This window comes from Anolis carolinensis, chromosome 1 (assembly GCF_035594765.1).
Source record: "Anolis carolinensis isolate JA03-04 chromosome 1, rAnoCar3.1.pri, whole genome shotgun sequence".
Classification (NCBI taxonomy): domain Eukaryota; kingdom Metazoa; phylum Chordata; class Lepidosauria; order Squamata; family Dactyloidae; genus Anolis; species Anolis carolinensis.
In genome coordinates, this window is record NC_085841.1 from 175,052,945 (window position 1) to 175,067,340 (window position 14,396).

The following is a 14,396-nucleotide window of genomic DNA, read 5'->3' on the forward strand; positions in this document are numbered from 1 at the left end:
AGAAGTTACTCCTCCACACAGCAGGCAAGGTTCCAATACAAACACAACAGCCGAGGATTGAAGCAGTAGCGTAGTCCCAGTTCTTTCCGAAGGTCGTAAGGCAGAAGCAGACGTTTGTAGTTCACCAAGTCCAGGTAGGAGAATCCGAGCCCGTAGTCAGTTCAGTCCGTAAATCCAGAGTAGCAGATGGCGTCCGTCAAGAAGACGACGGAAGGTCAAAGCTATTGAGATTAAGCAGAGGTTGCACAAACAAAAGCCCACACAATTCCTCCCGCCGTCTGAACCCAAATTCCAAAACAACTTACGTAGTCAGCACACGAAACACACCCGTCTTCAGGAAAACGTCCCACACAGATCCCAAGCGTTCGTCCAGATTACCTTGCCCAACGCAATTTGCAATTGCTCCCAAGCCCCATTTTATGCCAGTTATAAGTCCTCATCACTATCAGCTGCCCTCCTTAATCCGGGCGTTTCCTCATCACTTTCCTCATCAGAGCTGGAACACCTCTGACTACGCCCCACAGCATCCCCAGCTGTGGATCCCGTCCCATCCTCCAGCTTGTCCATGGGTCTAGTCCTGAAGGTCCCCAATCATCTTCCATCCCATCATTGCCAGTGGCACCCAATTCCTCCCTTACCCGAGTCCAATCCATCTCATCCTCTTCCGAGCTCACCACCTCTTCCTCCATTCTCTCTGTAAACCCCTCAAAAGAATCCTCGTCAGATGGTTCTGCAAAGATATCTCGCAGCCTCTTTCTTTCTCGCTCCTCGAGAGTATCTGACTCTCGAGGAGTCTTACGCCCATGCTTCCCAGTAGCAGAGCCATGAGGCTCAATCATAACACAGTGCTTTAACACACTTCGCCACCGGGGCTCCTATATTCGGATACATGTCTTATAATAATGCTTCAGTTCAGCAGTGAAGTGGTACTGAAGTGGTCACGTACTCCCTCAACAATGGATCAACAGTGTAATTACAGATAAATGCTACACAACCTTCTTCACATTTTAGCCTGTACAAATATGTGAGGGGAAGTCATAGGGAGGAGGGAGCAAGCTTATTTTCTGCTGCCCTGGAGACTAGGACGCGGAACAATGGCTTCAAACTACAGGAAAGGAGATTCCACCTGAACATTTGGAAGAACTTTCTCACTGTGAGAGCTGTTCAGCAGTGGAACTCTCTCCCCCGAACAGTGGTGGAGGTTCCTTCTTTGGAGGCTTTTAAACAGAGGCTGGATGGCCATCTGTCGGGGGTGCTTTGAATGCGATTTCCTGCTTCTTGGCAGGGGGTTGGACTGGATGGCCCATGAGGTCTCTTCCAACTCTACGATTCTATGATTCTAACAGCGGCTGCTCACGCTGCTCCCGGGGCTTGAACCAATACATCTAGGGAGGGTTTTTTTCTGCACGGCAGGGGGATGGATGACAGGATGTGGTCACTCTCAATTCTATGATTCTTTTGATTCTAGATCTCACTTTTAATTAGAAAGAAGATGCTCAGGACAGTTATCAATTGGCATAAGGATTAGAAATACTTCTAGCAGATATTGATACTAAGTAGACCCCCCTTTTTGGCTTCAGTCTTTTCCTCCAACATGAAGCAAACTCTATTCAGCATTGACATTACTTAGGAGTATTTTTGACCTGTTGGTGTCAGAAGCAGTGCTCCTATTTTCCAGTGACCTAATATAGTGATCTTCAACCTTTAGTCCTCCACGTTTGAACAGAGACATTATGTCTCCATGAAAATAAACAGCTTAGGAAAAAGCCTATAGCAACATTTCTCCAGTCTCTCCCTGACTGGAATGTCTTCAGGCTCTTGTTTAGAATCCTGGGAGTTGGGGTTTTTCCAAGTTCTGTTTCAGGCCATTCACTTTCACATCCCCTTCCCACCAAAAACATAGGCGTATGGATGCTTTTATTTGCTTCCAGGGATGTTCACAAGCTGTCTGAGGAGAGTTTGCCACACTGACCTCATCAGGATGTTTTGCAGGAGGGGGTTCTGGTGTTTCATATGCTTTAGATATAATCAAATATTAACTATCACTGAATGCATGCTCAAGGGAGTCAACCCCCCCCCCCTCCTTTTCCCCACTTGCTTAACAAATACTGTCCCAAATCCTAGACTGAGAGAAAATAAATTCTGGTCAACTTTTACTGTGTGGTGATGTATTTGTTTGAGAATTATCTACAAGAACCTTTAAGCTATCATCCTACAGCTCTGGTAGAGGATATTTGAACATTTCCACATTTGAATGTACTTTATTTTATTCATTGATTTGTGTGCACACATGCAGAAGTGGTCTCTCTGTATCCCCTTCTTCTTCTGAAGGTACATGGTGGAGGACAACAGAGAAAGCGGCAGCCTGATGTCTTTACCTCTCTACACCTTTGTGGAAAAAGTTGGAGCAAGATCAGCTGCTCCTGGAGGAGGATCAGTCTCAGCAGCCATGGCTTCTTTGGTACATAGTCACTTGGGTGTTTTGATTTTGAAGAATCTCTCCTAAACACAATGCCCCACAAATCTATCTTCCTTTGTGTTGTAGCTCTAGCTCCATGCCACCTAAGTGATTCTTGTTTTTACAAAATGGTTTTTTTTTCAATCTTTACACATGAATACATAGGTAATCCTAAAGTCCAGAGATGAATAGAGGATAATTTGCACCTATTTAATATTACACCTAAATGTTGTTGGTGACATATATTGTTGTAACCTGATATACACCAGTGTATGCCACGTGAACCAGTATATAGCAATGTATATCATTTTGGGGATCTTGTAAAAGGAAATAGTCAGTACCTCTTCATGCAATGATTTCCTTACATAAAGTTTTACAACACATTTAGTGGCCAGGGAGGCATGTGGATAGCTGGGAGAAAATAACAGTATTGTCTTCCAGACTTTCAGCATAAGCTGACAGAAGCATTGGCTTAGTGGTACTGTGCTGGTTGAGCTTCATGTTCCATCAGAATATGGGCTCTCTAGCTTAGTAGCCAGAGATCTTGGAAATGTACCTACATGAGAGAGTCTTAGGAAACTGCCATTTCTTTTCACCCTTCCATACAATCCCAGACAAACCACTATGTTCTTGGCCCCTGGGTTGAGCGCAAAGAAGAAGGTCCCTGTACTTCAGATTCCCAAGAAGGAATCCTCTCTCCAGATTCATTCCTCAGGAACATAATTGAGTAGCTGCATTATATCGGTAAGGATTCATGAATAGTGGCTAAATAATATTGAAGGAGTTCTAATGTATAGTGTGTCTCCTTCTAGGGGGCAGCACTGGGCCTCATGGTGGGGTTGATGACATATGGGAAACGACAGTTTGAAGAACTGGACCCAGTTATGAGGAAGCTCATACCGCCATTTCACCAGGCCATGAAGGAGCTGGTAGTCATGGTGGACACTGATGCTTCAGCTTTCAGTGGCTACATGGTGAGTAATATTTACAAAATGTTGCATTTCTCTCTGTATCTTTTCTTAGCTTTCCTGTCACGTTTGCCGGGTTTGCACAAAAAGGCAGAAATAGTAGCAATTAATGTTAAAGCTTAAAAGAAATTTTGAGGCGAGTATATATTGATTAGAAATGTGCAAGATATGTACAAGGACAGGAAGGGATTGACATACATATCTATGGGACTGTCTGACCAACTATGTTTTCTTTAGGCATTTTCTGGGTTCACCATTATGACACAATGGTATTATTGGGTCAAAAGTGTGTTAAAGCACTGAGCTGCTGAACTTGCAGACCAAAAAGTCGCAGGTTCAAATCCCGGGAGCGGAGTGAGCGCCCGCTGTTAGCTCTAGCTTCTGCAACCTACCAGTTAGAAAACATGCCAATGTGAGTAGATCGATAGGTACCGCTTCGGCGGGAAGTTAACGGCGCTCCATGCAGTCATGCCGGCCACATGACCTTGGAGGTGTCTACAGACAACGCCGGCTCTTCGGCTTAGAAATGGAGATGAGCACCACCAACCCCCAGAGTCAGACATGACTGGACTTAACATCAGGGGAAACCTTTACCTTTACCTTAACTAAGTAAAGTCTGGGATCCAGAGGCCATACTGTATAATGAAACCAAATAATTTGGTTTGCACCCAAATTCACAGAGGTGGTTCTGTTTAGATCTAAGCAACAAGTAGAGGGAAGATTTTTGGATTGAGGTTCCACAGCCCAGATGACTACTGAATTACATGTTTTTCTTCATTTCTGTAGGCTGCTATGAAGCTTCCTAAGACAACACCTGAGGAGAAAGAAAGGTACATATCAATATATTTCTTGGCATCGTTTTGTAAAGGTCCCATTTACACACCAAACAATGCTGTTTGCATCAAGAATGAGAACTGGATACCTATGCTTTGAATCTGAGAAACCACAGCATTTATTTCCAATCATATTCAAAAATCAATAGTGGAGGCAGTGACCTGTGCAGACTGCTGGCTCACTCAGAGCTATTGTGGGTCAATTTGTAAGAAGCTAGTATGAAGCTAGCTATTGAGACTCCATCCTCAGTTGAATCAAAATTGCTAAGTGTCCCTCAGAAACCCTCCTCCCTCATTCCAGGCCCAGGTGGTGGACCCCTGCCTTTGGAACGCATTCCCCAGAGAGATAAGACAGACCCCGTCACTATCCTCCTTCTGCATGGATCTGAAAACCTGGTGGTTCCACCAGATCTTTGAAAATGATTTGCCTCAGACCTTACCCTGGCCACCAGTTAGGACCCTGTTTTGCACTTTACCCACTTCCCACGGCCCTGCAATACCTTGTACTAGCCTAGTCCTCCTATAACTGCTCAATAGTCCTTGGAATTAACCCAGGCCCTATCCTGGCCATCAGTTTGTACTTTACCCACTCCCCGGCCCTATGCCACTTCTTTGCACTAGCCCTGACCCAGCCTCTCATAATTGTCCTGGGCCCCCTGAAATTCTGACCATTGGTAGTTTAATTTCACCCAATGGAGTAGTACTGGAACTGGCTTCCAATTTTAAATGTGTATATTTGTTTTAATAATATGTTTATGTTTCATATTATGGCTAAGTTGTATGTTCTGTGTTGGTAATTCAATGCTTTACCTACATTGGAAACCACCTGAATCCCTTCGAGGAGATAAAGCGGTATACAAATAAAGATGATGATGATGATGATGATGATGATGATGATGATGATTATGCCCAGTTTAATCTACTGGTCTTCCTTCTTTCACCTTACAACCCGCTGGTTGTGATGGGTGATTATTGGACTATTTAACTGTTGTAGTTGAAATGGCTACTACAATAGAGCCCTGATGGCGCAGTGCTGGCATGGATGTCATCAGAAAGGGAGGTTTATGCACATGATGTGGGAATGTGAATATGTACAATATTTTTGGCAGACTATACAAAATGAGTCAAATCAAATACTAGGAAATGAGTGGGTCATAACAAAGGAAATAGTGGTATTAGGGAAAAGAGAGGAAATGGTAAATAAAAGAGAAATAAAAGAAGCAATAATTGAATGTGCACAAGCAATAATAGTATTAGGGTAGAAAGATAAATCAAAATGGACAGTAAATAAATGGTACCAATATATAGTGGAGCAAATGGAATTTGAAATTATGAATGTGAAATTAAATGTTGTAAAAACTAATGAAAATAGAACGAGAGAAATGGAAGAAAGATGGACAAGGGTAAAGAACTATATCATGAATCAATCCAGAGATCAAGCCACAAGAAATAAGATAGAAATGTTATATTGTATATAGAATGGAAATGTATAAAGATAAAGGTATAAAGATTGTCTCCAAAAGAAATGAATACGTAAATGAAAAAAAACCCACCAAGCTGCTGAAATTGCTGGCCAACAAGTCAACGCTTCGAATCCAGGGAGTGGGGTGAGTCCCCACTGTTAGCCTCAGCTTCTAGCAACCTAGCAGTTTGAAAACATGCAAATGTGAGTAGATCAATAGGTACCGCTCCAATGGGAAGGTTAACAATGCTCCATGAAATCATGCCAGCCACATGACCTTGGAGGCGTTTACGGACAACACTGGCTCTTTGGCTTAGAAATGGAGATGAGCACCAACCTGCAGAGTCGGACACAACTAGACTTAACATCAGGAGAAAACCTTTGCCTTTACCATAGTTGCAGCGGCACAGATCCTAATGAGAGAACCGCAAAAAATATGCCATCACCATCACCCAGGATATTCCTGAGGAAGGCAAAAAAACCACAACACAATAACATGCAAAAATTCCATGCAAAAGGACCAGCCCTTTCCCAGGATGCCTGATCACCGAGAAGGGATGAAGGGTGCCTCTTGCCTGGTGAAAAAAAGATGGGTGGCTGGACCACAAGTCCTATATAGACCGAGCTAGCAACTTGGTTGGGGCTGGTACTGATTCACTCACTGTAAAGAGGCCCCCTCGAGGAGAGTGGCATTTATATCATTTGACCATCATGGCTTCATTCTATAATGTATATGTAAACTCCTGTTTAGATAACAAAAACTCTCAGAAGGATAGACATTTTATTTAGCCATTAGTTTTACCTAGCAGCATACAACAAACATTTCCAATTTGGCGAGAGAGTGTGGCATACCCTACCATTCAAAATACAATGGAAGAAGAAAGCATAGTTAGAAAGCATGGCAGGATCTATGATCCTGACACCTTCAAAGAATCTTGAGACTTGCCCTTTGATGATGTTATTGGGAAATCTCTATAAACTAATTCATTGCCTCTCACATAAGAAATAAATAAAAAATACCTTTATTTTGTTGGGAAAGGAACCTCAATCCTGATAACAGTTTTGCTATAGTGATTTTTGCTGTAGGTTGCCCACAATGAATTTATTATTCTTTGAGAGCCAGTAGGGTGTAGGAGTTTGAGTGCTGACCTAGGACTTTAGGTCAAATCCCTGCTTAGCAATGGAAACCCACTGAGTAACCTTGGACAAATCATGCTGTTTCAGCCCTATTATAGGAAGAAAATAGCAAGCTTCCTCTCAAGAAATCTTGCAAAATAATCCTAGGAACAGTGTCACCATTTGTGAGAGTCAACTTAAAGACACAGCTGCAACATTATTAAGGGGCTCTAAGACTCTTTGCTTTTGTTACAATATACTGATGTACAGACCCCTCTCATTGCCCTTACGTATTTCATCCAGTAATATTTCCTCCCTTTTTAATCCTTGTCTTTAGACGCACCGCAGCCATGCAATTGGGACTGAAAAATGCAGTTGGTGTTCCCTTCTCACTGGCGGAAAAAGTTCATTCCTTGTGGCCATTCTTAAGAGAAATGGCTCAATATGGAAACTTAGCCTGCAAATCAGATATTCAGGTATACTAAAGATGTTATGGATGCACAGGTTATGAAAGGGAGCAGTCACCTGGATTTTAAGAAGTACTATATAACAAAGTTTTTAGTGGTCTGAAAAAAAGGGCTTGCAGCAGCAGCTGCAAATTCATGGACAGCTGGATTGAACTCTGTGGGGGGTATCTACTTGTGGGTGGTGGCGAGGATGGATTTCATAGACCTCATAGAGTGTATATTTGTGTAGAAGGAATTGGCTACAAATCCCTATTTAGTCACATAGCTTAGTTCAGCGTTTCTCAACCTGGGGGTGGGGACCCCTGGGGGGGGTCGCAAGGGAGGTGTCAGAGGGGTTGCCAAAGACCATCAGAAAACACATATTTCTGATGGTCCTAGGAGCTCCTTTGGTAGAGAAGGCTGAATATCTCTCTGCCTGTCATAGGGGTTCTCTGTGGGAAGTTTGGCTCAATTCTATCCTTTGGTTCAGAATACTCTTTGATTGTAGGTGAACTATAAATCCCAGCAACTACAACTCCCAAATGTCAAGATCTGTTTTTCCTCAAACTCCACCAGTGTTCAGTTTGAGCATATTCCATATTTGTGGCAAGTTTGGTCCAGATCCATCATTGTTTGTGTCCACAGTGTTCTCTGAATGTAGGTGAACTAAAACTCTAAAACTCAAGGTCAATGCCCACCAAACCCTTCCATTATTCTCTGTGTGCCAAGTTTGGTTCAGTTCCATTGTAGGCAGAGTTCAGAATGCTCTTTGATTGTAGGTGAACTATAAATCCCGGCAACTACAACTCCCAAATGACAAATCAATCCCCCAACCCCAAGAGTATTCAAATTTGACCATATTGGGTATTTGTGCGAAATTTGGTCCAGTGAATGAACATATATCCTGCATGTCATAACTAGCAAAATTACAGTTATGAAGTAGCAATGAAACTAATTTTATGGTTGGGGGTCACCACAACATGAGGAACTGTAGTAAGGGGTCACGGAATTAGGAAGGCTGAGAAGCACTGCCTTAGTGGATGGCTTTGAATGCATCTCCTACACCAGAGCTTTCCAAACTGTGTGTCGTGACACATTAGTATGTTAGCTGCAGTGTGTAGGTGTGTCACACAGACATACAGTAGAGTCTCACTTATCCAACATAAATGGGCCGGCAGAACGTTGGATAAGCAAATATGTTGGATAATAAGGAGGGATTAAGGAAAAGCCGATTACATATCAAATTAGGTTATTATTTTACAAATGAAGCACCAAAACATCATGTTTAACAACAAATTTGACAGAAAAAGTAGTTCAATACGTAGTAATGCTATGTAGTAATTATTGTATTTATGAATTTAACACCAAAATATCACGATGTATTGAAAACATTGACTACAAAAATGCATTGGATAATCCAGAACGTTGGATAAGCGAGTGTTGGATAAGTGAGACTTAACTGTAATGAGACATTTCAGAAATCTTGGAAATGTGTTTTCTTATCTTACAAATCATATATTTTAAAAATATTAATGAAAAGTGTTTATATGTTGTGCTCCCATACATTTTGTTATTACAATTTATGTATATGACATTGATTTAACCTCTGGTTTTCTAGTAAAACTGAATTACTGTATCGCAAAATGATGCATGTCTAAAAGGTGGGTCATCAAAATGAAATATTTAGAAAGATGTGTCCTAGACCAATTTAATTCTCAGGTTTGGTCTAATATTAAATAACATAAATAGTATATAGCATTGAAAACTGCCTTAGAATCATAGAACTGGCACAGACCACATGGGAACCATTCAGTCTAACCCCCTGCCATGCAGGAAAAACAAAATCAAACTATCCCCGACAGATGGCCAGCCAGCCTCTGTTTAAAAGCCTCCACAGAAGGAGCCTCCACCTCACTCTGGGGCAGAGAGTTCCACTGTTGAACAGCTCTAATGGTCAGGAAGTTCTTTCTAATGTTCAAGTGCAATCTCCTTTCCTGTCATTTGAACCCATAGTGCAGAGTCCTAGTCTTGTGGGCAGCAGAAAACAAGCCTGCTCCCTCTTCTTTATGACGTCCCTTCAAATATTTAAACATGGTTATCATGTCTCCTCTCAACATCCTCTTCAGCAGGCTAAACATCCCTAGCTCTTTAAGCTGCTCCTCATAGGGCATGGTCTCAAAGCCTTGGATGATTTTAATTGCCCTCCTGTTGACATGTTCCAGCACATCAGTATCTTTCTTGAATAATGCCCAGAATTGGACACAGTATTCTAGGTGAGATCTGACCAAAGCAGAATAGAGGGCAACATGACATCTGTTGATATAAAGCAGTGGTTCTCAACCTGGGATCCCCAGATGTTTTTGGCCTTCAACTCCCAGAAATCCTAACAGCTGGTAAACCACTGCTCTAGATACTATATTCCTTTTGCTGAAGCCCTTAATCCTATTGGCTTTTTTAAAGTAAAGGTAAAGGTTTCCCCTGACGTTAAGTCCAGTCATGTCTGACTCTGGGGGTTGGTGCTCATCTCCATTTCTAAGCCGAAGAGCCGGCGTTGTCCGTAGACACCTCCAAGGTCATGTGGCCGGCATGACTGCATGGAGCGCTTCTGCACAACTTACCCTCCAGAGACTGAACAGCTCCTGTTGGAGGTGTCTAAGCAAAGGGAAGAGGTAGCCAATCCAAATACACATGTCTCTAATAGGATGCCAGACAGAGAGTGTTACTCAACTCTGTGTTTGAAGCATGTTTTCCGTGTCAAGAGTAACACATCACATAAAGATTTCAGTGGTTCAACTGAGAGTGATCCAAAATAGGTGCTTGGTTTTAGTGTGCTGCTTCTAAAGAGCAGCCTCTGGCTGCATAGAAGAAAATGGAAGGGTCAAATAACTGGTATCAAACCAGTTATAAAACTAACTGGAGCTGGATGGAATAGAACATAATAAAACATAAATAATTTTTAATTTAACTCCAATACGCAGTTATATAGAAGTGGTATTTTCTTATTGTTTTTCCTGATTGTGATCATTTACAGTTGTTTGAAACAGATGATTGACTGGTGGAAGGGGCTTTAACTCATGGGAACATATGCCTTTTTCTTATTCTTTGTGTGCAGGTGGCAGCTAAAGCTTTAGAAGCTGGTGTGTTTGGGGCCTATTTCAACGTTGTTACCAACCTGAAAGATATAACAGATGAAGGCTTTAAGAAACAGGTAAGATATGCTAAACCACAGCACTCCACCAGCACTTCTCTTGAGGATGCCAAAACTTCAAGGCTACACAGTTATGGCAAAAAAGAAATGACATAAAGAACACAGCATGCATGTGCTGGACTTGATGAACATGGGTTGTTAAGTTGGTGTTTTTTTTTTTTTTATTCCTGGTATGCTTAGCTATATGAAGAGAGAGAGGGAAAGAGAGCAAGAGAGGGAGGGAGGCTGGAATGAGTCCAGTGTGAAGAAAATGATGCTTCTGCCTCCTTACTTTGTGCTTTGTGATTCCTTACCACAACTTTGTGCTTCTAGTAGAGGTAAGGTTTCCCCCTGACATTAAGTCTAGTTGAGTACGACTCTGGGAGTTGGTGCTCATCTCTATTTCTAAGCTGAAGAGCCAGCGTTGTCCGTAGACACCTCCAAGGTCATGTGGCCGGCATGACTGCATAAAGCACTTCTGCTGCCTTACTTTGTACTTTGTGCTTCCTTACCACAACTTCATGCTTCTAATAATAATAATAATAACTTTATTCTTATACTCCATCACCATCTCCCTGAAGGGATTCGGGGCAGCTTACAAGTGGGACAAATGTCCACAAAACATAAAAGCAAACACAATCAATAAAACAAAGACATTAAAAAGGAGTATCATAAAATACAGCAATCAAAAGAAAACAGACTAAATATTTCAGAGTAATACAAATTACATTGGGGCTGTGTCAGACCTGGTGCCACAATGACAGAGACCAAAATTCTAAAATGGGCATAATCGCCCTGAGTCCCTTCGGGTGAGAAGGGCAGGATAGAAATGATGGAAATAAACAAACAAATAAATAAATAAATCGAGCTATAAAAAGGCTGGGCAAGGGATAGTGCAAATGGCGTATCATAGGGCCGGGGAAGTGGGTGAAGTGCAAAACAGAGTACTTCTACCATTTTAAAGTTGATCTTTTTTATTGTTCCATGTGAATGTGTATTTATACATTATTTGTTATTTATAAACTACATTTTCTTATTTAAAGACATGTAATGAAAAAATGGTGGTGGGGGATTTGGGGAGGGGCGGAACGGATTAATAGCATTTCAATGCATTTCAATGGGAAAATTTGCTTTGAGATAAAAGTGTTTTTGATTTAAGAGCTTGGTTGCTGAACAAATTAAACTCTTTAGTCAAGGTATCACTGTAATTCAAGAGGTAAGGTATACTTACCAAAAAGTAAAAATGAGGGCCTTTCCCACTGTGGAAGTTTCTGGCCTGAAAATAAGGTGCTCCTTTTCCGCCCCTCCTTGCATTACTAGATTGGGAAACTAGCCTAGATGTTTGCTCTTAGTTGCCACACCTTCCTTTGTTTTAGGTGTGGCAAAGTGAGATAACAGCAAGTCCCGAACAATGGGGGACCTCACCACAGTGACTAAAACACATAGGTATTGTTGGCTCATAACCAAAAGATAAAGGTGTTCCCACTCACTTTAAAAGCTCCATTACTTCTCAAAAGTATTGGTCTTCTTGGAAACCAAGACAAAATTCATGGCTCTCAGAATACAGTTCTTTCAACTTTACAATAAACATTTGCTCCTGTGTTTGGAAGTAAAGATTATATATTTGTGTTCCATGCTACTACTTTCTGAGGTGAGTGTGTGTAGGACTGTAATCTTAGTTGATTACCAGCAAAGGGGGTGAGCACACATAACTTACCCACCGCCCCATCTTTGGTGGATCAATCAATAAAACAAAAACAATCTACAGTAGAGTCTCACTTATCCAAAATAAACAGGCCGGCAGAATGTTGGATAAGCAAATATGTTGGATAATAAGGAGGCACTAAGGAAAAGCCTATTAAACATCAAATTAGGTTATGATTTTACAAATTAAGCACCAAAACATCATGTTATACAACAAATTTGACAGAAAAAGTAGTTCAATACGCAGTAATGCTATGTAGTAATTACTGTATTTACGAATTTAGCACCAAACTATCACGATGTATTGAAAACATTGACTACAAAAATGCATTGGATAATCCAGAACGTTGGATAAGTGAGACTCTACTGTATCTCTCTGCCCACACAAGCTGATTGCACCTTGAAGTTAAGTCCAAGGTCAGGTGGACAGGATGGGAGGGGAGCAGCATTTAATGAGCAGCAAGCACAATTTTAGTTGTATTCGAAATTCCACAGAAGAAAGAAAGAAAGAGAAATAAGGAGCTTTTCCTTTGGGCCACCCTCCTATATCTGGTTTAGAACTAATGTGTAATATTAATCTTTTTTGTGCAGATGCAGGAGAAAGTCTCTCACTTCCTGGAAGAATCCAAGAAAAGTTCAGCATTTGTGCTAGGACAACTGGAGAAGCGGAAAATGTGAATGTTCGTGCTGGCACCTGCTTATCTGACCATGTGCAATCCTGATTTGCAAAGTGTATTTGCATAAGCATCACAGCTTATCTGTCTTTTCTAAAACTGTAGGAGTTTGTTTGCTTATACAGCAGTGGTTCTTAATCTGTGGGTCCCCGGATGTTTTGGCCTTCAACTCCCAGATATCCTAGCAGTTGGTAAGCTGACTGGGATTTCTGGGAGTAGTAGGCCAAAACACCTGGGGACCCACAGGTTGAGAACCACTGATATACAGGGTTCACTGGGCAGCAGTGTGCTATATGCTGGATATTGTACCCTGCTAACGTAGTGCTAAGGGCCTGACTTCTGATTTTGGTTACTACTGTGAACTGCAGTGGCCTCATTCTGACCACCAAGGTAACAGAACAGTTCAAGTGCCTGTGACTTCCACTGCTTAATATGTCTTATAACTTCCATTAAAATGTAGGCTCTAATACGAAAAAGCAGCTGAGGCTCATCCTCTTTCAATCAAATTCCTCATGCTTATATCATATGTTCAATGTATTAGGAAATAATCAGAATGCCAGACACATTTGAAAGATTTTATTGTAAAATGGAAATAAGTAATTTTAAGTATTGTGTCTTCTAAGTAATAATGGTTATGAAAACTGTGACTGCATCTCCAAACCACAAAAGTTACTGAATTTGTGAATTGTACCAGTGACTTTGATGTCTGTCTCTCCCTGGTTGTCTTCATGTCTGTCTTCCTGAATGTGATAACAGCAAAATATACAATAAGGCAATAAAGAGGGAATGCCTTAAGAGGGTCATTTCTAGGCCCAGAATGTCTTTGTTCATTGATGAAAGCTCCACACGTCCCTAGGAAAAGATGTAACAGGGCCATTCATTACAGACAAATGTGCCCAAGGCAGGTGCTCCAGGGAGTGGCCATTTGGGCTGCCCAACATTATTTCATGTAGCAACTACATTTATTGATTGCAACCACTGTAGCTAATCTTTACTGTATTTACTCAGGTGTTAAGCTATTACACTTTGTTCAGTAGACTCTCATTTTACACGTGCAGTTCCGATCCCTTATAACTATACTGGGCAGCTTAACTGGGTGTAAATATGTCCCACAACAGCCCCAGATCCCATCACCATGCAGAATTCAGTGCAATTTTTCACACGACTGGAGAGTGTATCCACTCCACTGCAGTGCTTCACATCTTATCTCCTCTCTGTTGCTGTTACTGTGGTGCTCCAAGATGTTGTATGAGCATCTCTGCTGACATCAGAGCGGTTTGCTGTGTAACCAGAATGCCCTTCCTGGTCATTTGAGTGCTTGTTCTGAGATTGGCAGAGACATCAGTACAATCAGGAAAAAGGAGGGAAGCTCCATCATGATCATGTGTGCACTTTATTCTGGTATCAGGAGAAATGCCTCCAACGGCCCAGACCTTGCACCACTCTCTTTGGCTGACCAGGAGCAGTGGCACCAGCAGCATCACAGCCACAATCTATGTCTTTTCCCTGTGTTGATGAGTGTGGGGGAAATTAATGTGTTTGTGTCAA

General features: G+C 41.7%; 1 protein-coding gene across 3 annotated transcripts in view; it reads left to right on the forward strand.

The window, feature by feature from the left end:
- ftcd (formimidoyltransferase cyclodeaminase) overlaps nt 1-13,651 on the forward strand; it is a 31,680-nt gene extending 18,029 nt beyond the window's left edge. For 2 of the 3 annotated variants that reach the window (XM_003215216.4, XM_062959507.1), the window contains 6 exons: nt 2,332-2,461; nt 3,271-3,432; nt 4,213-4,256; nt 7,175-7,313; nt 10,396-10,491; nt 12,766-13,651. In XM_003215216.4, coding sequence (XP_003215264.2) covers nt 2,332-2,461; nt 3,271-3,432; nt 4,213-4,256; nt 7,175-7,313; nt 10,396-10,491; nt 12,766-12,852 — 658 coding nt within the window. In that variant the 3' untranslated portion in view covers nt 12,853-13,651. Of the gene's footprint in view, nt 1-2,331; nt 2,462-3,270; nt 3,433-4,212; nt 4,257-7,174; nt 7,314-10,395; nt 10,492-10,671; nt 10,816-12,765 lie in introns of those variants that run through there. The other variant, XM_062959500.1, reaches the window with a different exon arrangement.
- Nucleotides 13,652-14,396: the final 745 nt, after the last annotated feature.